General features: G+C 33.3%; 3 protein-coding genes and 1 pseudogene across 4 annotated transcripts; 1 reads left to right on the top strand and 3 right to left on the bottom strand.

The window, feature by feature from the left end:
• The first annotated feature begins 112 nt into the window (after positions 1–112).
• Positions 113–6,991, top strand: LOC124826960 (sodium/hydrogen exchanger 1-like). Its single transcript, XM_047299932.2, has 14 exons — positions 113–1,493; positions 1,623–1,741; positions 2,282–2,379; positions 2,557–2,616; positions 2,722–2,768; positions 2,986–3,180; positions 3,625–3,671; positions 3,923–3,989; positions 4,555–4,655; positions 4,955–5,056; positions 5,198–5,336; positions 5,421–5,483; positions 5,793–5,879; positions 6,347–6,991. Exons 1-14 carry the CDS (start codon positions 1,320–1,322, stop codon positions 6,650–6,652), a joined length of 1,605 nt encoding a protein of 534 aa, XP_047155888.1. The 5' UTR covers positions 113–1,319; the 3' UTR covers positions 6,653–6,991.
• A 272-nt stretch (positions 6,992–7,263) lies between these two features.
• Positions 7,264–11,313, bottom strand: LOC148194536 (phosphoribosylamine--glycine ligase). 2 transcript variants are annotated; one of them, XM_088096886.1, is made up of 5 exons: positions 11,128–11,313; positions 10,522–10,794; positions 9,459–9,829; positions 8,518–9,048; positions 7,264–7,993 (listed from the first exon to the last, which is right to left on the bottom strand). In XM_088096886.1, exons 2-5 carry the CDS (start codon positions 10,784–10,786, stop codon positions 7,577–7,579), a joined length of 1,584 nt encoding a protein of 527 aa, XP_087953012.1. In that variant the 5' UTR covers positions 10,787–10,794; positions 11,128–11,313; the 3' UTR covers positions 7,264–7,576. The 2 variants fall into 2 exon arrangements, with proteins under 2 accessions (XP_087953012.1, XP_087953013.1); XM_088096887.1 differs by lacking the exon at positions 11,128–11,313 and adding an exon at positions 10,961–11,107.
• A 1,099-nt stretch (positions 11,314–12,412) lies between these two features.
• LOC148194535 (UDP-glycosyltransferase 88F5 pseudogene) lies at positions 12,413–13,517 on the bottom strand (annotated as a pseudogene).
• A 7,118-nt stretch (positions 13,518–20,635) lies between these two features.
• On the bottom strand, positions 20,636–22,439 carry LOC124826962 (transcription factor bHLH94-like). The gene is made up of 3 exons (XM_047299936.2): positions 21,849–22,439; positions 21,309–21,722; positions 20,636–21,208 (listed from the first exon to the last, which is right to left on the bottom strand). Exons 1-3 carry the CDS (start codon positions 22,365–22,367, stop codon positions 21,113–21,115), a joined length of 1,029 nt encoding a protein of 342 aa, XP_047155892.1. The 5' UTR covers positions 22,368–22,439; the 3' UTR covers positions 20,636–21,112.
• Positions 22,440–23,801: the final 1,362 nt, after the last annotated feature.

Below are 23,801 nucleotides of genomic sequence, written 5' to 3'. Positions count from 1 at the left end.
TATTCCATAATAATGTTTTTCTTTTTTATCTCTTTCTGATTTGAAGCAGTTCTCTGTTTGTCGTCTGCATGACTGCATAAACCTTAACATCTTGAGCGCTTTCAGCTGCCCGTCAAAGCTGAAAAGATGTTAATCATTGGACATTAAATTAACATTCTTTTTTAATGTTTTAAAGCAATTGCTTGTACTGATTACTGAAATTTTTATCTAATATGATGGGAAAGATCCATCATTCTAGTTACTGAGGTTTGGAATAGATGAATTGGAATTGGGTTGGTGTTACAAGGAGAACCAGGGACAAAATCCAAAATGTGAAAGGTTGTATTATTGTTCCTTAAAATGATTGAAAGTAACTTGGATTCAATAATGACGTCTGAAAGTATGATTGGAAGGTACAGGAAAAGGGATAAACTTCTGAGACAGACGATTTTATTCCATTTAGCATGATACCAAGATTTAGAAAGCACAAATGCAACTCGAGACAACTATGATGCAGACAAGTACTGAATGATACACAACTACCTAAATTGTATATTTGGATAGTATGCATAAGATCATTCGTTCTAATCTCAAGGTGATCATTATAAAAGAAATAAAATATTATAAGATGCATAGTAGCACTGAGGGCAATTATTTTAGATTTTGGATTGATTTAAACAAAAAATATTGATTTGTGTTTGGGCATGATATCTTTACCAGCAAATTTCATTTCACTCGAATGACTTTTTTTTTTCTGTAAGAAAAATGTCTAAAATAGCGTGTTTGAGAACCAAACTTCCTTTCGAGGTGTTAAAAAACATAATTTGAGTCCTAGAGGTTCAATGAATTCTATCCAAAATCAATCACAGGACTCATTGTGCAGATGAAAAAAGGTTATCAAAATTGCTTTTATTGGTTCTCTTCTGATAATGGACTCAAAAGAACAATCTGCACGGAATACATGCTAACTTATGACCTCCATTTTGCCTCACATGGCATAATTAGGGAAAAGGACTAGCTTACCAAATAATGTGTGATACTATAAACTTGAAATGCTAAAAGGAAATGCAAACAGCAAGTCAGTCTAGTGCCTGAATGTTAGGTTTCTTTCAATGTACAGAAATAATTAAAAAAAGAGAAAATTAGACTTGCAGTTTGTTGTCACTTCTCAGCGTTATCTAATATGTGCTACCCTCCACGTTGTGACAAAACTCTCAAACTAGTTTGATATTTATCGGTGTATAGAACCAAACCACGCGGACCAAATTTATATATAACTCACCTCAGTAATCATCACCACTGTCAGAAAAGACAACAAACTTATTAAGTACTTAACCTGAATGCTCGCAATGGCTTTGTTACTGCCACCGCTTCTTCTTTCAACTTCCTATCTCAGCACAAGCACCATTGTGGCTCTCTGTGTATTCTTCACCCTCCTAGGCACTTGTGTCATCATTGGCCATCTTCTGGAAGAGAATCGGTGGGCTAATGAATCCATCATTGCCCTCCTTCTGGTATACAACACTACAACTCAACTCATTCTTCTACTCTCCACGTACGTACATGTAATATTGTGCTTCTAGAGTTTCTATATTAATATACTATATGGTACATTTTGCTTGGCTTGCTTAAAAAACTTGCAGGGGTTGTGTGCTGGGACGGTGGTGTTGTTCGTGACTAACTTTAAAAGTGCCAAGATTTTAATATTCAGTGAAGACTTGTTCTTTCTCTACTTGCTTCCCCCTATCATTTTCAATGCCGGGTAAGTATGCTTAAAAGTTATTGTGATGATTGATTCTAAAATCATGATCGTCTTATAACAAGCACAGGAGATTTTCTACTGGATTGTCTACTTAGACGATTTAGTAATAGTGTTATGACGGAATGGTGGTGTAGTAGTCTTTAAGCGCATCTATGAACATGAGAGTGTTTGGTAATTGGATGCGTCTGAAGAACACTAGAGGATCTTATACGTGCGTATGATAGACATGTCTAGTAGCCTTCTAGCTAGATCCTCTACTCTTTTTTATATGATGATATAATGCGTTCAGCATCTCAACCATTGTAAAAATCTTCAGTTACACTCAAAATCTATATATAGATGTTTACCACTCTACGAATAAGGTTCTAATCTCAAAATGTGTTGGATCTAATGTTTCTGTCATCTCTTTTTCTTCTTGTTTTCTTTTTGTTGTTGTTAAACCAACAATTGTCACTTTTCTCTATCTATCTACTATTTCCATATCAGTTATTTTACTCATTACTTATTCGATTTTTTGTATCATTTCAAATGGCATGTTAGTTTCCAAGTCAAGAAGAAACAGTTCTTCAAGAATTTCACCATTATACTGCTCTTTGGAGTCATTGGAACAGTTATTTCGTTCTGTCTTATATCTGTCGGTAAGATCTCCTTTATCTGGTAACCATTCAGTTTCAAATCGTTTAATTTCAGACGCACTTAGCCTCCTTATGTTGAATACCAATGAAAAACAGTTGCATTGCTTTCATTGTCAATTACACAATCTATGTGAAAAGAACATATTAAAGACTCTATAATTTCTTCTGCAACTTCTCTAGGTGCCCTTATGCTCATTCAATGGATTGGAATATCTAACCTTGGCATAAAAGATTACCTAGGTGAGAAATAGTTTTTGGTTTAGAACAATCTCACTCACTATCCCTTAATCTAATCAGCACTCGTCCTTCTATTCTGATGACTGTTCGTGTGCCGTGCATATGAAGCCATCGGTGCCATACTGTCAGCAACGGACTCAGTTTGTACATTGCAGGTACACTCTAACATTGGTGGAGATACAATCTATATAAAAGAAAATAGTTTATTCTGTAGAAGGTTTTTACTGCTATTTAATCACAAGTAAACATTAAATTTAGCGTCTTTCACTATAACTACATTAGAAATCATACATACCCTGGTTTTTCATTCGAAATTAAAATCTTCATATATCATCATTTAAATGCCTTCCTTTTTCCATTCTTGTGTTGAAGGTTCTCAATCAAGATGAAACACCCTTGCTTTACAGCATTGTATTTGGGGAGGGAGTAGTAAATGATGCCACGTCTATTGTGCTTTTCAATTCGGTCCAATCCCTTGACTTCAGCAGCTCCAATTCTATGACAGCCTTGAAATTGTTGGGGACCTTCCTTTACCTCTTCTGCACTAGTACTGCCCTTGGCATAGCAGTAAGTTTAACTTTAAAAGACTCTTTAGAGCAGACTTTCCGGGAGGCAAAATTATGCCATAGTGAGAAATTCTGTATGTTAATATAAGGCAGCATATTAGTGCTTCCTATAGTTATATTTTCTCTTTCTGTAATCACCTCTCTCATTATCTGTATTAACAATAAACAGTCTGAAGAAATATTTTCTCCATGAAAGCATTACATGGACTTGATTCAACTACCCCATTTGTGAGCAAACAAAATTAGATATACAATTACTTAGGTGAACTGTTTTTCAAACAAAATTGAAGTTTCACCTCAGTAATACATAGTTATTCTGATAGGAGAGTAACACCAACAATACTTAAAAAAAATGGCATTCAACTTTCGTGCAATTTTAAATTACTAATTGTTGAGAGTGTTGAAGCAATTTATTCTGACTTGCTGTAGATGATGACTTTTTCAGGTTGGCCTTTTAAGTGCTTATATTTTGAAAAAACTCTACCTGGGAAGGTGTGGTTTCCTTCCCTCTAGTTTACTAATCTTTCAAATAGCTTCCTTTGGCTTAAAAGTTTGTAATTTACAATTAGAACCCAATTACAAACTTTTAGAATAACCCAATTACTAAAGTTTTGAATTATGTTAATCTGTTTTAAAACTTAATGAAACTATAGAATGGTATAATAGATTAACAAATATAACTTGTACTATGTTTGACCGATGGCTTTGTGCAATCTGTCTTATATAGTGCCTTTCATTTGCAGGCATTCTACTGATCGTGAACTTGCACTTATGATGTTGTTGGCATATTTATCATATATGATCGCTGAGGTACAAAACCACCATCTACAAAATACATATTTTGTTTTGTTTACTTTCACTTCAATCTTTAGGTTAAAATATATCCTCAATTCTTATATATGGTACTTACTTTAATTTGATCCGTGCATAATAAAATTAAATCCATGTGCCCAAAAGTTATGAAAAAGATTATAACAAAAAAAGATCAAACATTTATACATACTGAGTAATTTGAAAACTTTTGCATCAATATTGAATTGAAAATGAGGGCCATACCAAAAGTATATGCAGTTTTCATCAAATCCTCGTTAATTTGGTACCACTTACCAGCGATAAATACAGTATCAAGAACAATATGTGTTATTCAAATACTTAACATAGTTTTTCCAAGTTCCAACCGGGCAATATTCCTTAGGAAAGTGGCTGAAGAAAATGACATTATGAACAATTACTATCAACAGAGGTTTTTTGTACATGAGTGTTACAAATTTTCTGCAGAATGGAAAAAAATATTCATTAGTAGTGTATCATAAATGCAGTTATTTCACTTTAGAAATTCAAGATGTATATGTACATATGTGTGTGGCTTCTGCAGCTTTTGAGCCTCAGTGGGATATTGACTATTTTCTTCTGTGGCATTGTTATGTCACACTACACTTGGCACAATGTTACATTAAGCTCAAGGACAACAACCAAGTAAGGACATGATCTCTTAACTCTTTTTAAAAGGAAAAGATTAATAATCATTAATGTTCGTCAACCCTGAGAAATGCAATGACAATCACGTAGTTATGAGATTTATGAAAACCATATCATTCTACTGAAATATTATTTTTCTCCTCTCTTCCTTGAGTGTTATTGAGGTATCTAAACTCTGTTTTGATGCTTCTTTTTCAAACAAAGATGACCATGGAAGCAGGCAAAATAAATAAATTTTAACTAAACAAGTGAAACAATTTAGAATCCTAATTTGAAAAATACTTTCACTATTTCAGGCACGCCTTTGCAACCCTCTCATTCATTGCAGAAACTTTTATATTTATATGTGTTGGCATGGATGCTCTAGACATTGACAAATGGAAAAGCAGTAAAGGCAGGTAACCAGAAAATTCTCCATGTTGCACTTTAGCCAGGATCTTCAGCACCACTGATGCAACCATATATTTTCATCAAGGAAAACATAAATTCTACTTTAATCATTGTCATTTTCTTAATACATTACCATGTTGTTGGAGCAGTGCAGGAATTTCAGTTGCTGTGAGTTCTACTTTGTTTGCATTAGTGTTGATTGGAAGAGCAGCTTTTGTGTTCCCTATTGCATACATTAAAAATCGTATCAATACAAGAGAGAATACCAGAATTGAATTTCGTTCACAGGTGATAATTGTGGACTTATAATTCGACAACATTGACTTTTCAGTTGACCAAACTGAATTTTTGCTAAACTATTCAAAATGCCAGTTTATCATATGGTGGGCTGGCCTGATGAGAGGTGCAGTGACTATTGCCCTATCTTATAACCAGGCAAGTGCATGATATAAGGTTTTGTGTTTATATGTTAGTCAATGCAAATTTTGGTTTCAGTCTTTCATTATTTTAGTTTTAATTCTCATAAGTTTTAAAAATAGTTTTTATAATAACATGCTGTACATCTAGACATGGCTGATGCTATTTCAAAGTAGTAACTTTCATATCTAGTTGCAGTTATGTTATTGCTAAATAATTATGCAGATCATTTCAAAAGAAAATAATATTTGCAATGATCAAAATTAAAAAAAAAAAAGTTTGACTAAATCCAGGAGACTAAATCATCCGTGATGCTTTGAAATGTAGTTTGCAGAAGCCAAGAGTACATCATCAACTCAAGACTCTGCCTTAATGATCACTTCTTCTATAATTGTGGTCTTGTTCAGCACTGTGGTGGGTTTCATATAGATATAAACAGTCTTAATTTAATATCACTCAATTACTTTATTGTGAATTTTATTACTCATTTTTTAGTGTATTTTACTATCGTAATTTGCAGTCTTTATACATTTTTCTGATCAGTTGAATATATAAGTACTGGTTGAGGCCCCCCAGAAAAAGGTTCAAAATGACTTTGTTTTGATACAGTTTTTATTAAACAACATTATTTTGTTTCTAACTTTTGCAAAATGACATTATTTACTTGTTATAATTTTTTTTAGGAACACGCCAACCAGTTATTACACATTTAATATATGATAAACAATTATAGAATATAATGCTGATGATAAAATTCAGGAAATGATTACAATTGTGTAGTAAAATATACAAATATGTCAGATAAATAATATTACATGCATCAAGATCAAATAAAGTACTAATGTGGTTGCTCACTGCAAACAAACAAAAATTGTAAACAGGTATTTGGCTCCATTACTAAGCCACTGATAGAGGCTGTGCAACCAAGGCATCCAAAACCAACCAGTTTTGATTCCACTGATAACGTAGAAGATTTGAGATTCCTATTGCTTGAAAACAATGGTCCCATTAACCAAAGCAACAATATGCAAATTCAAAGGCAAAGTAGGATAAGGATGCTAATAAGCCATCCAAGCAAAACTGTTCACTACTTTTGGAGGAAATTCGATGACAAGTTTATGAGACCTGTGTTTGGTGGAAGGGGTTTTGTGCCTTTTGTTCCTGGCGAAGCAGCAGAGATTTTTTGAAACACAAACAATTTAGCTGCTTCTCTTCACTTTTTTCCTTCAATAACGTGGTGCACAACCGAACCTTGTATGCACTGTATGTTTGATACATCTTCTCTCTAAATTGCCGTCTGATCTCAGGGTGATCACGAGATGTATCATATATATTATCATGTAAGATTTTTGTTGTGATGATTTTTTGAAAAAAAAAAGTAATAAAGTTTTCAAAGAAGTTTGAATAAAGTTTGAATATAAAATTTTATGTAAACATCTAAGTCCTTCCTCGCTCCATTATGTTGGATGGATGATCCTTTTGCTCAATGATTTCTTGAATTGCGTTAAGCGACTTCCTGTTACTAATATTTTTTATGTATGTAGTGATTATGATATGATTATATAACACCAACTGCACAAGATTGTATTTAATTAGCTTTATACTGTTAAACTTTGAAATGTTCCAAGCGTGAATAAAGTTAGTTTCTTTGTCTTTAATCCTTTGAATATGTTCACATGGATATGAACAGATTGACAAGGGACATTGACAGGCGTCGACATCAGTCGCTACTTTTTTAAATATGAACTACGGAACCCCTCAAATAAAGAATCAACGGAAATAAACTGAAAGGATGATATTAAACAAGTTTTAGCTCAGCATTCATGTTTGAACCTTAAAAATGTCTTGAAGAAGGATTTATTTTCACCCATTTCAGTATACATTTTAGTATATAATAAGTTAACTTCTTTTATTGGAACCAAGTTTAAGAGATGGGGGCGGAGGAATATGTTCTCACGAGGTTCCCCACCATGGCTAATGATGTTGTTACACCTGAAAAGTAAAAGTTACAAGATTCATCTACTGTAGAGAGCCCCTCTTACATAATGCTTGTAAACCGATTTACCAGTATTGAGCGTTGGCCAATGTCTAATGTTCTCAGTCTCAGTAATTTATTCTTTTCTAGCATGCTGTTTCTGAGGTAGGGCTCTCCAGCCAATATCCCGACGGTAGAAGCCTCCAGGCCAATTAACATTCTCAACAGCTCGATAAGCTCGATCACATGCCTCTTCAAGATCATTACCCTTGGCAGTGACCCCAAGAACACGTCCCCCAGTTGCAATAAACCTTCCTTCAGAGTCAAATGCAGTTCCTGCATGAAATATCTTGATACCTGGAGCAACAGCCTCAGCTTCTTCAAGGTTTTCAATCACTGTTCCCTTCTGGTATGATCCAGGATATCCGTTACTTGCCATTACCACAACCATGGCAGACCCAGGAGACCACTTCAGTGATACCCCATTCAACTCTCCTCTGCATGCTGCGAGCAGAACTTGTACCAAATCAGACTCCAACCGTACCATTAAGACCTGTTCAAAATTTCAGAAGGAAAAATTATGCACACTATCCGTTAGCATAGCTTCCATGTTATTAACATATAACAGTGCAAATGTGATTATATGTTGTTAACATAGGTTGTACACTTTGTATTGTGAAAATAAACTGATGATTGTGCGTGTGGGCATGTGCTTGCGTTAAATAAGATCTATGATATCAATGAACTAGAAAGATGACTAAAAAAGCTTTGAAAGGGTAGGCCACCAAATTGCCAATTTGCAATTTGTAAGCAAATATAATGACCTCCCAAAACTCGGACAATCATAGAAAGATATTTAGACATCACAATCCCTTGACACATTTTTCAAACTAAAATTTCGATAAAAGGATTATAAAGAAAAAATGCAAGTCATATATCTAACCATGACATGAGCTCAATTCCTCAAGCATTAATTTTCAGTAATGTCTTCTGATTTCAAGACTATTGTATTTCAAGGTATAACTACTTACATCAGAAAGTAAATTCATTCTAGTAAGCATCTTATACTTAACTGACCTGGCACTCTGGATCACCAAATCGCACATTATACTCAATTAACTTAGGCATGCCAGACTTCTTCTCAATCATAAGCCCAGCATACAAAACCCCAACAAACTTGGAACCTTCAGCCGACATTCCTTTTACTGTTGGGATGATAATAGAATCCATTACAATAGATTGAAGTTCCTTGGTTAATATAGGAGCTGGGGAATATGCACCCATACCACCAGTATTTGGCCCTGTGTCACCATCACCAACTCGCTTATGATCCTGAGCAGATTCTAGTGGAATTGCATTTTCTCCATCAACCAATGCAAAAAAAGATGCTTCCTCTCCTTCTAGAAATTCTTCAACAATGACACGACAACCTGCAGAACCAAAATCACCCTGCACCAGCATTGAATCAACAGCTTTATATGCCTCTTCCAATGTCATGGCAACAGTAACTCCTTTTCCAGCAGCCAGTCCATCTGCTTTTATAACAATTGGGGCTCCTTGTTCTTGAATATATTGCTTTGCAGCAGATGGATCGGTAAATGTTTTATACTGCACTAGTAAACCCCAATTAATAAAAACTAACAAAAAATTCTTCAGAGTGAAATTGACATAAATAGGGTCAATGGAAAATGGAGGCACGCACATGATGACTTCACTAATATCATAAAAATGACTTCTTAATATATTCTGACTTGATTAATAGAACAATTAAGAGCCAAATGGGCAACATTCATATTTAATATCAAGGAAACCCTGACAGGTTATCAAAAATTCATATCCAGAAACCAACACGATATAGTTTTGACTAATCTGCTTACTAATTATAATTAGTATGTTACAGAATATACGAAGAAGCTCCTAATAAGATACAATACACGGAAGCATGCACAAATATCATTCCAGCAAAACTAGGAATAATTATTTATCTGGTTGATGAGATTCAAAATAAGAGAGATGACCTTGGCTGTTGGAATATCGTACTTGTCACACAAATTCTTCATGAAATTCTTAGAACCTTCCAAAGCAGCAGCCTCAGCAGATGGACCAAAAGTTGGGATTCCCGCTTTAACTAACTTATTCGTAAGACCTGCAACAAGTGGAGCCTCAGGTCCCACAACAACAAGTCCCACTCCCCTTTTCTGGCAAAATGAGATCACTGATGCTCCATCAGAAATATCAAGGTCTGAGATGCAAGTAGCATTTCCTGAGCTAGCAATCCCAGCATTGCCTGGGGCACAAAGTACTGTATCACAGGATGGTGATCGTTGCAAGGCATAGCAAAGTGCGTGTTCACGTCCTCCTCCACCAATAACCAGAACAGTCACTCTTTCTTTGAAGGAGGCACAAGGAAATTTGAAAGTAAGCAGAAAAATATCAGTAAATATAATAAAGTGAATAAAGACTGATATATAAGACACTGAATCTTCTTGACTCTGAAACTTTAACAGAAACAAAAGATTAAATCAGTTGCAATTGTCAAGAAACTATAAGCCACATGCATGCGGTTGTACACATTATATTATGTTCACAGCATTAATATCATTGGAAATCCCCATCATGTCAAAAAGTGAAAAACAAAAGTCACAATGGAAAATTATCCCTCATTGACCTGTTCAATAAAGACATTAGTTCCTATTGTCAGGCAGCAGTTTACCAATTACCGGAAACCTTTATTACATTAATATACCAAGTGTTTACACCTCACTGGAGAAAACAATTGTGAATTCAAGACTTTAAATGTGGTAAACGTATGCTAGAATAACCTATACTTGGATGTTAATGAGAATTTCAATCGGTATTAACCAAGAAAGGGCCAACCTCGACAACTTTGAAATTTACTTCATAATACAGAGTCTCTTCGATGATTTTCAGAACCATAGAGAAAACTACAGGTTACGTTAATGTGACCATTGAACGATGACGGTATTAGGGAAGGACAAAGTCCCTAAAAACCATAATGAAAATATATAATATCGCAATACAAAGACAGGAATGTGTAGATAGAATAACGGCAGTGCTTACGAGAATTGTTCTCTGTGTCAATGCCAACTGAAGGCGATGGTTGGGAATTCTGAGCAGCACATTTGAAAACACTATGGAATGAGCGTGAGGGTGCATGCTGGACAAAACTACGATTAGTGGGGCTCAAATCCAAGGTCTCGAAAAAGAGAGAAGAAAACTTGTGGAAAGTTGTGTGGTGTCTGAAACCAAGTGACTTAGAAACTGCATTCTTATTGCATCCATGAAGATTCAAAGAAAATGCAACATTGAAGGTGGCGCAAGACATTCTACTCCCTGTTACAAAATTATCCAGCTTTAGTGAAAACGGTATAAAAGTGTAATCTTTCCAAGAAACGGCAAAAAGAAAGAGGAAAGAAAATATATATATTTAAAACTTAAAAAGCAGTCCCTTAAACTGAAATAAAACCCATTGAGTTAATTTATCAAACAGGTTGCGTACTTGGAGAATAAAGACGAAGTGTTGGCAAAGCCAGAGGGAACAATAAAGGAAAAAGTGGATTGATGCACCGAAAATGGTTTTAAAGGTACATATGCAGTGGCACAACCCAAGGTTAGAGATTACCGATATTGAACTTGATAGTTAGAAAGTAATGAAATGAATTTTACCTAGGAATCACGATCCTCCTCTCACACACAACCAACCTTGTTCCAATGTTTCTCCGACAAAAACTATGAGCGCCGTCTTGTGTTTTTTCCCCCTTACCCCTTCAAAAAAATTACTGGTAGTATTATTAAATGTAAAAAATGATAAAGGTTCTATCACCACCTATTGAATAAATTCAAACACTTTCTCTCTCTTTCTCTCAGTAGAATTTAATATAAAACTCAAGAGTATGATATATATACATAGGAAAATCTTATTTTAACAATTTTTTTATAACTTTTCTTACAACTACCAATAGCTCATTATTAGTCAATTTTAAATATTCAAACTAATAAAATAGTAATATATATTTTATTGTTAAAAAAAGTGGTTAAAAATAATTGTTAAGATATCATATATATATATATATATATATATATATATATATATATATATATATATACATATATATGTATATATATATATATATATATGTATATATATATATATATATATATACTGCAAACCAATTAGAAATTTTAAAAGTATTCAAACCAAATATAAAATTAAAAACTAATGTGCTCGCCAGTTACATTTAATATGTCTGTATTTAATTTGTGCTAAAAATTAATGTCTAAGTTCAACAATTTTCAAGCATGATTAATTCAATTTTCTAAAATTAGGCTAAAATCAATAACTTGCATGACCTTCTTCTTTTTTTCTTAAATGCTTACATCGTTCTTATGTTAAGAGATGAATTTTTGTTTAGTACTCAGTTTTAAAAATGATTTTATTTTATCTCAAAGTAGTATAAATTGTATCAATTAGATTCTTTCCGTTAAATTGACATAAACGGAGTTAACTCCCAGCTGGCGAATCCACATTTTTTCATTTCTCTTTTCTGCATTTCCTATCATGTCCCAGCCTTTTCTGTTCTTCTTCCTCACTTTTCCTGCTCTTCTGCTCCTCTGACATGCAATGAAACTAACTACCTAAATTAATGCTAAGGAAGAATGCACGTTCATGACTCATGAATGTTTTGCATTTGCCAGTTGCAATTGTCACCGATTCTCCAAATTCAATTTTTTTTTCTCTTCCATTTCAGAATCGCACAACACAGAGAGCTAGCTCTCTAAACGCGTCGAGGCAATTTCGTTTCCCAGTTTCAAGGATTTGCGGGCCAAGAAGACTTCATCATCCTAATTCAATTAAATGTCATTTTCTAAAGAACAAGAACCCATGTTGTTGTTTTTGCTGCTCCTTTTGTTTTGATCGTCTGAAATGCAACCTCTGAGAAACTGTTTCCAGTTATAATCTCATTGGTCTCATTGGCATTCCCACCTTTTGTTTGAGCTTGAAGCTTCTCTCTCTGATCTGCTTTGTCTCCATCACTTCCCTCACTCTTTTTTCTACTTCCTCTGCACTCACAAACCCATCTCCTACCCTCTGATTCACGCCAACAGCCACCTTCATCTCTCCCACCATCACCTCCCTGTTCACGTGTTGCTCTGCGTACAGTGGCCATGCAACCATCGGCACCCCGCCACCACCCCTTCCAACACCGAGTTCCACCCGTAGTGACTCACAAACCCCCCATCGATTCACGACTCAGCACCTCCACTTGCAGTGCCCAGGCCTTGACCACCATGCCTCGATCCTTGGTATTCTCAAGGAACCCATATGGCTACACTAAAGCCAAGTCGAATTGATCCCCTGGCTTTGCTGCTTCCTGATCCATTACCATCATCCTCTGCTTCCGAAACGCAGATACACCACGCTTCTGCTCGGTTGGTCCTCCAGCCATCGCAGACATTCCTCGCAGCCATCTAACAGGGGTTCCGGCATGTTCACCGCCTTCAGAGGCACATTGCCCAGCACGCGCAGTTCCACCCCGACCATATCCTTAAACGACTCGCTCCTCTCTTCGTGGTGTTTCGGAAAGTACGAGAAGAGCGCGAGAACGACGAACCAGAAGTGAAGAAGTAGTAGACTGGGATTCCCATGGAAGAAGCTGATTCCATAGCGGAAGTACAGAAGAGGTCGATAAAGAAGGCTTTGACGGCGGAGGTTTGGGATATTTGGGAAAGGGAGGTGGCCACGCTGGAAGCATTTGCTTTGATGAAGCCGAAGGCTCTGGCAGCGAGGCTTATGGAGGTTGAGGCGGAGAGTGGGATGTGGGGTAGGCGGAGGAAGGAGATGGAGGGATGGGCGGTAGTGATACGGCGAATATAGGCTTCGATGGTGGGGTGGTCGAGGAGGCCCGTGGGGAGGATGATGGTGTTGTTCAAACGATGAGTTTGGATGAGCTTGGGGTGGCCTATGCCTGGTGCTGGACACATTACAATTGTGTCCTTTTCCACCTACCCTTTCTCCGTCGCCACCTCCGCCAGATCAATCTTCTCCCCCGCCAATCTTACGCTCCTCCATCACCGCCACCTCCATTCACTGCCACCTCCATCACCTCAATCTAAGCGAGAGAACAACCCTCTCTTGGAAAATCTAACATGAGAGGAACAGGTACACTAAAGCATATATTTTCTGCAATCATCTTCGTTGTTATTGGTTTGCAATTTTGGAGCACAGGAGTAGAAGAAAATACTTCAAAATATTAATTGCATGTCAGAGGAGCATAAGAGAAGAAGAGCAGGAAAAGTGAGGAAGAAGAACAGAAAAAACTGAAACATTGCAGGAAATGCAGAAGAGAGAGACGAAAAAGTGCAGGGAGTTAACTCTGTTTATGTCAATTTAACGGAAGGGATCTAATTGATACAATTTATACTACTTTGAAATAAAATAGAAGCATTTTTAAAATCGGGTACTAAACCGAAATTCACCTCTTAACATGAGGACGAAGTAAGCATTTAAACCTTTTTTTTCCGGTTAAACCTAATTTGAGACATGGTTAATCTGACATGAAAGACCAGAACTTATCGAAGTGAATAGTAATGAGAGGTCAACGATCTTCGTTATTTATGAAATCATTTTTCTTATCATATGTTGTTAATGAAAGTAACAAAAGTAAGTAGTTTTTTTATATTAACAATAATATTATTTTTATATTAATTACACCATTTCATTTAGGGTTAAATATGTTTTTAGTCCCTAAACTATTGGTCGTTTCTGGTTTTAATCCCTCTTTCAAAATAAGGTACAATTTGATCCTCATTCTTTTCGAAACTTTGGTTTTAGTCCTAAAAAACTAACGCCGTTAAAAATGTGCTGATGTGTTTAACGTCTCTGTCCACATGTCAGCAAAAAAGCAATTACACGTGGACAGAGACGTTAGACACATCAGCACATTTTTAACGGCGTTAGTTTTCGAGGACTAAAACCAAAGTTTCGAAAAGAATGAGGACCAAATTGTACCTTATTTTGAAAGAGGGACTAAAACCAGAAACGACCAATATTTTAAGGACTAAAAACATATTTAACCCTTTCATTTATTAACACTTTGAGATAAGTAAGTAAAATGATGACATGACGACCACGTATTCGTTTAATAGAAAAAAAAATTTAATTAAAAAAAATAAAAAATATTAAAAAGTCAATAAATAAACAAAATTCAATAAAAAGTTAATTAAAAATATCTAAAATTTAGGAGACTCAAAAACTTAATTAAACCTAAAAAGACTAATCAAAACTCTTTAAGTGAAAAAGTAATAGAAGATATATTATCAAGATACTCATGGTGTCAATCAATTTTTGAATGAGATGTATTTAAAACTTAAATTTTAAAATTAAGTTATTAATAAAATAGTTAATTAGGACTATAAACAAATGGTGATCAAAATCATCCAAGAATATTTTCTTGTAGAAATGACACCAAGAAATTTGAATTTGATGTGTATTAATAAAAGGTCTAGTTATTCAGTTATTTGAAGCATTAGTATCACACAAAGAATTCTGAAAGATGAGCTGATTTCCTGGTTTTGAGAATGGTTGCAGAATTTGAAAAAGCCATTGAACAATGTCTGGTGCAGAGCAACATTAGGGTATATTCTCTATCACTCTGCTTATTTTCATCCAATTATTACTGTCTTCTTTCTATACCATTTTCTTTTCTGTTTTCCTTTCTTGGACTCATTGTCATCGTTATTTTACTCACTATTATGCCTTCTTTGCTTTGTTTATACTTTTTCATCAAACAAAAGAAATGAAGAAATCTTATCTAGTTTGCACACTAGTTCTTTATTAAATTCAAGTGCACCAATTCAAAATTTTATTCTCAATTATTCTCTTTTTATGTGCTTATTTCTTGGAACTGCAATCCTACCAAAACTCTTGTTTTCAACCTCTTTCTTTTGTTAACAAACAAAAGTTGAAATCAGAAGAGAGAGAGTGTGAGAGGGTATAGGAATCTATGAATCCCACACTCCCCAACAAGGCCTAAACAAAGGTCTTTGGAATTTTCTTAAATACAACAAGTACCTTCAACAAAAACTAGCAAAATATTTATATTCAAAACATTAAAATCGTATATTAGATGCCAATAATTGATATATACTTAATAGAAAATATTTTTATATCTCATGATAACATGTAGTTATATATGTGTTATACCATAGGAGATTCTAATTATACATATTATTACAACTATTATATGGTTATTGACAGATATCAAGTAAATCGATTGATTATAAGTTAACATATTAACCTCAATACTTATCAATTTAAAGATAAACTATGATTATCCGTAATTAGGTTGTGAATAAGTGAACGTTAATTAAAAGTTCATCCTAAAACTTATAAGTAGAGGATTAAGGTAAAGAGAAAAGTGATTTTGTATTTATTACACTATTAATTCTTAATTGCCAAGGTGAAACTGACTTTTGCCATCAAAGTGTTTTTTACATATATTTTTAGAATGATTTAAACGATCGATTTGACCTAACACTTGAACTTTAGAACAACATTCAGTTTTTGAATGACTCACCACAACTTAGACGGTTAACTTTGATCTCATACCCAAAATAATATAACATAAAATAGTAAAATTTTGTATTAAAAATAAAATAATTAAAAAAGGTAAAAGTAAATATATTTATCTTATTCATTTATATATTCACTTATTATTACTATTATTTAGTACTCGTCTTTCAAGCATCTTTGTCTTTTATTGAATAATATAGTATCTACATAAGATTCTTTCACGTTCAAGTTAGTGTATTGGATTAGAAATTCTAATCAAAATTGGATTAATACAAAAAATGAATCGTAATTAAAATAATATTTATATAAGTGTTTTGCTAGAATCTAACTCGAATAGACCTCAAAAATAGGTCAATTGACTCATAAACCCAGCTTACTTATAATGGCTTGCAATCACTTTTTAGCTAAGCTGTCTATCGTGTAAATGTCTTCGACGAGCAAGGTACATACCGACAACAAGCAACACTCGATTCCAGTAAAAAAACATGCTTATAAGATGATAAGAGGTAAACTTTAGTTTGAAAAATATAACACCCAATATTCGACTATTGGTGTGGCTTATGCAACATTAAACTTATTCCTTATGATATACACTCTTGGTATCCAATAAATAGCTCATTATTTATAAATTTATAAAGTATTTAGTAATTATCATATGAATTTTATCGACTACCAAACATTTGGTATCAGATATCTTATAAACAGTTTCAAGTCGAGTTAACTAATATTTAAAAAATGTAGTTGATAGAATCAACAAGTTTTCTACTCATATACAGCACACTTTTAATTATTATAAATATATTAAAATTTAATCTTCGTCCTTCAAAATAATGCTTCTAATCTTGGGAGAACTTAACATTTGAAAATAACAAGTACTATTTTGACATATTTAATCATTTTAGTTCAATGATTATTGAGATGACATGTGACATAGCATATTCGTAGAAAGTCACAACAACTAGAAATTAATGATAAAATCATTTTTAATTTTAAATATTGTATAAGAAATTACAAACAAATAAATTAACGAAGTACGATTGTTCTCATAATTTAACCATAGACGAACAGTTCAATCAGTTCAATAACCCTGATTTTATCTATAAATTATAAATTATAAATTCTAGCGGCTGATTAAATGGAAAATAATTGAAATGGTATCATTTACTTTCGTAATTATATTAAGGAGCAACTTTAAAAAAATGTTGTGTTTCGAAAAATATTTTTAATACAAAAACGTTGTATTTCAAAACATAATTTTTTTTTATTAACAAATAACCAAACTCATTGTTTTTTAAACACAACTTCACACTTACTATTTTTTATTTGTCAATAATGAAGTCGTACTTTCCTATACGAATTGTATTCAATTTTTTTCACAACTTTTTTAAATATTAAATATAATATTTTAAAAAAATTACATGCGCCTAATTTGAATTCATGATTACTCTAAACTGTAATTTATTTTTGCATTAAACATATATATTAGTATATAAAAACATAAGAAGTTATCTATTTATTCATAAATTAAATATACGTAAAGAATCTAAATATTATATGGTAGTCTAGATGCTTCATTACTTATATTCATAATTTACATCATGACAATCTATGCTTTTATATTTGGAATATTTGTCGGACTTATTTGAAATTGATGATCAATTTCATATATGCCATAGTAGCTGTACTTTTTTTTTATTGTTGTCACTAAATAATCAAGTCAAAATGTATAAGAAGATCAATATGTCTGATTTGTAACACTATGAAATCAAAATTAATAGCCGTTGTAATTTATGGACAAATCAATAAATGAGCTTAATTATAAATGGAAAAAGAAAAAAACTACAATAACACAAGAAGAAGAAAAAAAGAAATAATATCCAAAATCCTCCACAATCCTATTTGATCACATCATCATTCATTGAATTTAATAGTTAGAGTCATTGTTCCTCAATCTATTTGGAGATCTTTTAGTACTTTGGACCTCAAAATTCACATGTTTCCAAATTGTACTTTTGTTTTTCTTCAAGCAAGATTTCTATATAATAGTTATGATTTGAAACAAAACACACTTATTTTTATATCTTTTTAAATGTATATTTAACACATTCCCTCTAATTTACCCAAAAATAATAACAACTTGAAAAATTCCATCACCATAATGATGATGACTTTGTTTTTAAAACTAGGCCTATATCTAGTAGCTAGATAAATTATTAGATTAATAGTTTAATACAATAAAGGTAGCTTAAGATCCTTCATTGAATAGCAAATGAAGGACATGAAGCTAAAAGTCAATGTAAAAATATGATAGTAATGTGAAAGGTTAAATTCAATGTGTTGTCATGTACTCTAAATTACTATGCTAATATATTTAATCATTAATGATTTTGTTTGGTAAATTAAATCAATTAAATGTTAAGTTTTATTATCTCACATGCTAATTTTAACTTATTTAATGAATGCTTCACCTCTTTCCTTTGGTTTTCCATTTTTAAAAGAAAACAAATTGTATCTATTCATTTGTCTGTTTGAAACTTTAATATAGTATTAATTAGTATCTTCACCATGGACGTTTTTGTGTTTTTTAAAAAATAATTACAAGTATTATATTTACAAATAAATATTAGTTGGGTTAAATAAGATCATTGGAGTATATTTGTGAAGTATTTAACAAATTTGCATATCGCATGTACTATAAATTAAAAAAGTTATTGATACGAAATTAAAAATAAATTTAGTCTTAATGAAATTATTAATTAAGTTTGTGTTATATTTATAAGTCACCTTAAATAAAAGGAAATGGAGGTTGTACTACGAAATTATATAAAATAATTAATAAATGCTATGTTTCCTCCTTACTTTTTTATTCTCTCTAAATAGTATTTAGTGGCCCATTTGATAAAAATAAACAAACATGTAAAGAATGGAGTTAATAAAAATAAAAATAAAATAAAATATACAGTTGAATAGAAATGAAATTTTTATTTAAGAAAAATGAAAAATAGAGAAAAATATTTCATCAATCTAACACAAAATTGGGACTCATCTTTATATTTCCTCTTTTTTTCTTTCTTACAAAATAGAGGATAAAGTAAAAAAATATTAATAATTTTCAAGTATTAAAAATAAAGCAGCATAATCATTTTTACATATTGAAAAGTTTTTAAATTAGTCCTTAATGTTAATCAAATATATCAACTTAAAAACTAAATTGAAAAATACTCGTTATTTTAGAGAATGTTTACCTATAGTTTTATTATCTTATATATATGTATGTGTTTCTAGTGCTTTAATGTGTTTTCTTTGCAACAATAATTACCTGTGGTGTGGCGTGGAAAGGGTGCAAAAGCTAGTGGACTAACAGAGAAGGATTTATACTTGTTGAGGACTTTTCTTTGTACAAGAAATTAGGAGTTGCAGAATTCACTTTTCTGTAACTTTCTCAGCAAGATGGCAACTTTTGGCTACCTTTGGTGGTTGGTGGCACTGATAGTTCAAAAGGAACACACGTTCAAAACGCTTACTCGTAAGATAGTTGAAGTAATTGTGGAAATCCTTTTACAGAGTTGGAAAGTATTCCATGAATCTATGTCATTACTGTTTTGGATTTGACCCAAATGAAAATATTTTCACTCAAATAGGGAACAGAACAAGGTTTTAAATTTGAGAAAATATGAGATAGAGATCACGGTTGTCGAATGGCCTCTGCTGAAAAAGTCACACAGTTCACTACTCCAGCAATCAATCATGATGATAACTCAAACCTCCAATGCATACAAAAAGTGCATCGATGAAGGGAGAAAAACTTTTTCACCCAGACAATTTACGCTATTTGCTCTCAAATCATTCAACAAGTTAACCGCAAAAAAGGACTTTGGTTTTTGGCACTATAGTTAATTTTACATCTGTAACTTTATTCTTTTCATTCTGCTCTTGGAGATCCCACCACCACACCCCAAACCAACCTTCATTTTTTTATCTTTTATTTCACCTAGGGATTCGGCATTGAACATAGTACTGCCTCATGGGGCCATTATTTTCCCTTCAATGTGCTAATCATTTGCATTTTTTTCTAAGTTATCATATAATTATACACAGAATGGGAACTAAGAATCCGTGATAGAATACATACACGTACTCTCAGACACATGCATCATGGATTCAGTATTCCCATCTTGATGATGATAATGGTCATAAAAGATGGACCCTTTATTTATTGTTCTGCGTGCAACACAATGCACAGAGAAAGGTAAGCCCTTTTCAAGCTGTGCTCCGCAGCCTTCCCCTGCAATGCAACTCTACTTAGTACTTACTTGGTACAGACTACGGTGTAGGTGGGTCTCCTTCGACAGTTACAACCTTTTGCTACAAATTCGGAACAGAAAATAATGCAAACTCTCGTTACTATCTCCCTTTAATCCATTTTTACACAAAAAATAACCTTCAATTCAAGTGCATGTTAGTTCTGATGATAAACATAGAATCAGTTTAAAGTGATGGAGTTTAAGCCTCTGATGACATTTACAGGGAATGGATGAGTAATTTAGAACAGATTTATTGAATTATGACAGCCAAATAAAAGAAAGAAAAATGGAGTATTGATTATATGTGACAATTGCCAAAAATCTTTGGCTCTCATTTTCATTCAATTTTATTTTGAGATGCTCCCAATTTCAGCTTGACAATTAGGCTTTGGCTTATAGTTGAGGTAGACAAGACCCACCAATTTCAAAGCAAAGTGGGCAAAATTGACCAAGCACTAGAATATGTCTCAAGAACAATATACCACAGAGCCTCCTCCACCCCTACCTCAGAGAAAAAGAGAAGAAAGAGAAAGAGAGAGATCAAAAGTAAGTTCGTGAGCTACAAAGACATACACAAGAAGGAATAAACCAAAAAACTTCCTCCAAGGAGTCCACATCAGGGCACCATCAGTAGATTAAAAAAGGGTGAAGTGAATAGAAGTTGCAATAATTAGGTACATCTTGAAAGAGAAAAATAGCAAGAGATAATGATCCACCATGAAGTAAGGTTAAAAACCAAGTGGAGCAAGCCAAATTTGGTGCTCATCGTCTCATCTTAATTCAACACTGCCTCTTGCTGAATCCTATCCAGCGTCTGGTACACAGCTTCAGCAATATCATCAACGGATCCCAACTTGCAATCATCTTCTACCTGCAAAAAAACAAAACAAAAAACTCAGCACATTTTCACTTTCCAGAAGAAAACAATTAACTAAAAATATCTCAAGTTTAAGGCACCAATAAAGACAAACCTTAACACTTAGAGAGTAGAGTACAATTTCACCGGTGGTGGTAACATTTAGGTGCAAGATTGTGAGGCGCATAGTATGCAAACCAGAGACCAGCTTCAAGAGTTGCTTCGGGCGCTTCTTGGATCTTATTTTGAGATTTGCATGGCTTTCCACCATTGTCACTTCTATGTCAGCAATGCCAGACTTAACTTCACCCACGTCTTCACCTACGGTTGCAGAATTATCAGAGCCACCACCACCACCACCACTTGTTGAATACTGCGGAAAGGCGAAGAACTCAGAAAAGGGCATGTTCGTTGCACCACCAGCATCAGATTTCCCCTCTCCTTCTTTCTGAGCACCAAGAAAATGCAGCCTCTGTTCAAGCTCCTTCACAAAGTTAATAGCACCTCCAATTATAGAAGCTTGATCACCCTTCAATGGCCAACCAGACCAAACAAACAAAACAAACAAACAAAACAAACAAAATTTTTATTTTCGAAGGAACCAAGTAAAGAAACAAATAGGTAAGAACAAAAAAAAGGAAGAGGAGAGAAGTACCCTTTGGATATAAGAGTCCGGCATGAGAGAGCGAAGAACAGAAAGATACTCATTCATCTGCTTTCTTCTATTGCGCTCGACAGCAATGTGAGTCATTCTTTGGTTCTCAATTTCTTCCTTGTTCTTTCTGCTTTTGGCTCTGCGCCTCTTGGGACGAGTGGTTAAGGTATCCAAGCTGTGAGTGGCGTTACTGGGGTCTGTGGGTTCTTGAAGATCATTCAAGTGGGGTAAGATAGAGGATGAGGAGCTGGTCCAATCTCCTCCATAAGGGTAATTGTCTGGTTGGTTGTTACTATTATCGAGAAAAGTAGAGATGGAACCTTGTTCTTCTTCTTTGTGGATGTTGATGTTGATGTGTTCATAGTCCCCCCAGTTAGGTGAAGTAGCAGCCAAGAAAGTGCAGTTGTAGAAGTCCTTCACTGATCCGTAACCACCAAATGGGTCTTGTGATTGTGGAAACACCACTGCTTCCAGTGCCATGGCTCTCTCTCTCTCTCTCTCTCCCTCTGGCAAACACATAACAAACAACCTCAATACCTTCAAGAGGAAGACGATGAAAGGAAAACACCACTAGCTAGTCTTGTGTTGGGTCCTCTTTGCAACCAGTTTTTGCCTTATAAAGCCCCCCAAAAATGCTCACTGCTTTGCACGTGAAATACAATTAATTCAATGTTAAATACAGTAACTTTTATTCACACACTACAAAATATCAAAATAACTTGTCACAATATTCAATCATCTTTTTTCTTTTTTCATCTCATACATCAAACAAATAAGACAGTTTTTTTAAAATGAGTTTATTGATCTGTATAATATACTTTTATACTTGTATTCAATTCAGTGAACATTAAGTATATCATAATCTTATCCTAAGAGATTCCTAGACGATTAACATAGTTTAGATAATTCAATAATTACATTTTGATATAAAGTTGTATAACATTTGAGTTATCTTAGAGAAACCTTAAGTTATAATATCTATTAAAATAAATTCTTTTATGGACGTAGATTTGAGCCAAGTTTAACCTATGCGTGTGTTTGTTTTTCTTTTCTTATGTTTACCTTATATCAATTTTTGCACTTGCAGTTCGGTTATACTCTATTTTTGGTGTTATTTGTTTGGTGGATGTTTCTGACTAAATTTTTAAACTATTCCACAATAAACCGGAAATTATACACTTTGTGTTAAGTTGGATTAATGTAAGATGAAATATTTATGTTATGTTTGTAAATGAAAAAAAAAATCACAAATTTTCTGCATGGAAAGTTCAGTATTGTTATTATAAAATTTAACGTTGAATGATGATATTAAATTGTTTAACAAATATTTCTTTTAAATGGTGTTTTTTCTTATAAATATAATGTATATATAATTAATACATACAGAATCATCGCAAAAGAAATTATTGTTTGTGTTAGATATTTTAAGGTTAAAAACGAAAAACTAATTTCTTAAAATGTGAAGATTCGTTATGGTAGTTTTGATCATTTCTTCTGTATGACGACCTCCGTCTATCATTCAATAACAACACACAAAAAACTCCAAACAAAATTGAATTTGCTTTAGTCACTTTATTTGGAATTCATGTTATTGAGCACGAGTGTTACATATGGAAGCTTTCCGAATAAAAAAAATGTTGAAACTTTTCGGATTACAGTGACACAGAGACATAAATTATGCTTATTGTGACTTTTAATTAATGAACAAGTAAGAAATAAATTGCCTAATAATTTTTAAAAACTAACGATTGACCTTTTTCACTGAATAAATGACAATGAGTCTTCATGTTCTTTATAAAATTATGAGAGAGGGAAATCGTGAAGATTTATAACGATTTCTAATTTGAACCAAAGTTGTTATAACTCATAACGATTTCAGTTGTCCGAAAAAAAATTCATTACAACTAAAATCGTCACGAGTCATGAAAACTTTCGTTCACTATAAATTGAAAA

The sequence above is a fragment of the Vigna umbellata genome, chromosome 8 (genome assembly GCF_029865625.1).
Source record: "Vigna umbellata cultivar VRB3 chromosome 8, Vumbellata_1.0, whole genome shotgun sequence".
Classification (NCBI taxonomy): Eukaryota; Viridiplantae; Streptophyta; class Magnoliopsida; order Fabales; family Fabaceae; genus Vigna; species Vigna umbellata.
This window is presented reverse-complemented; position numbering and strand designations above follow the sequence as displayed.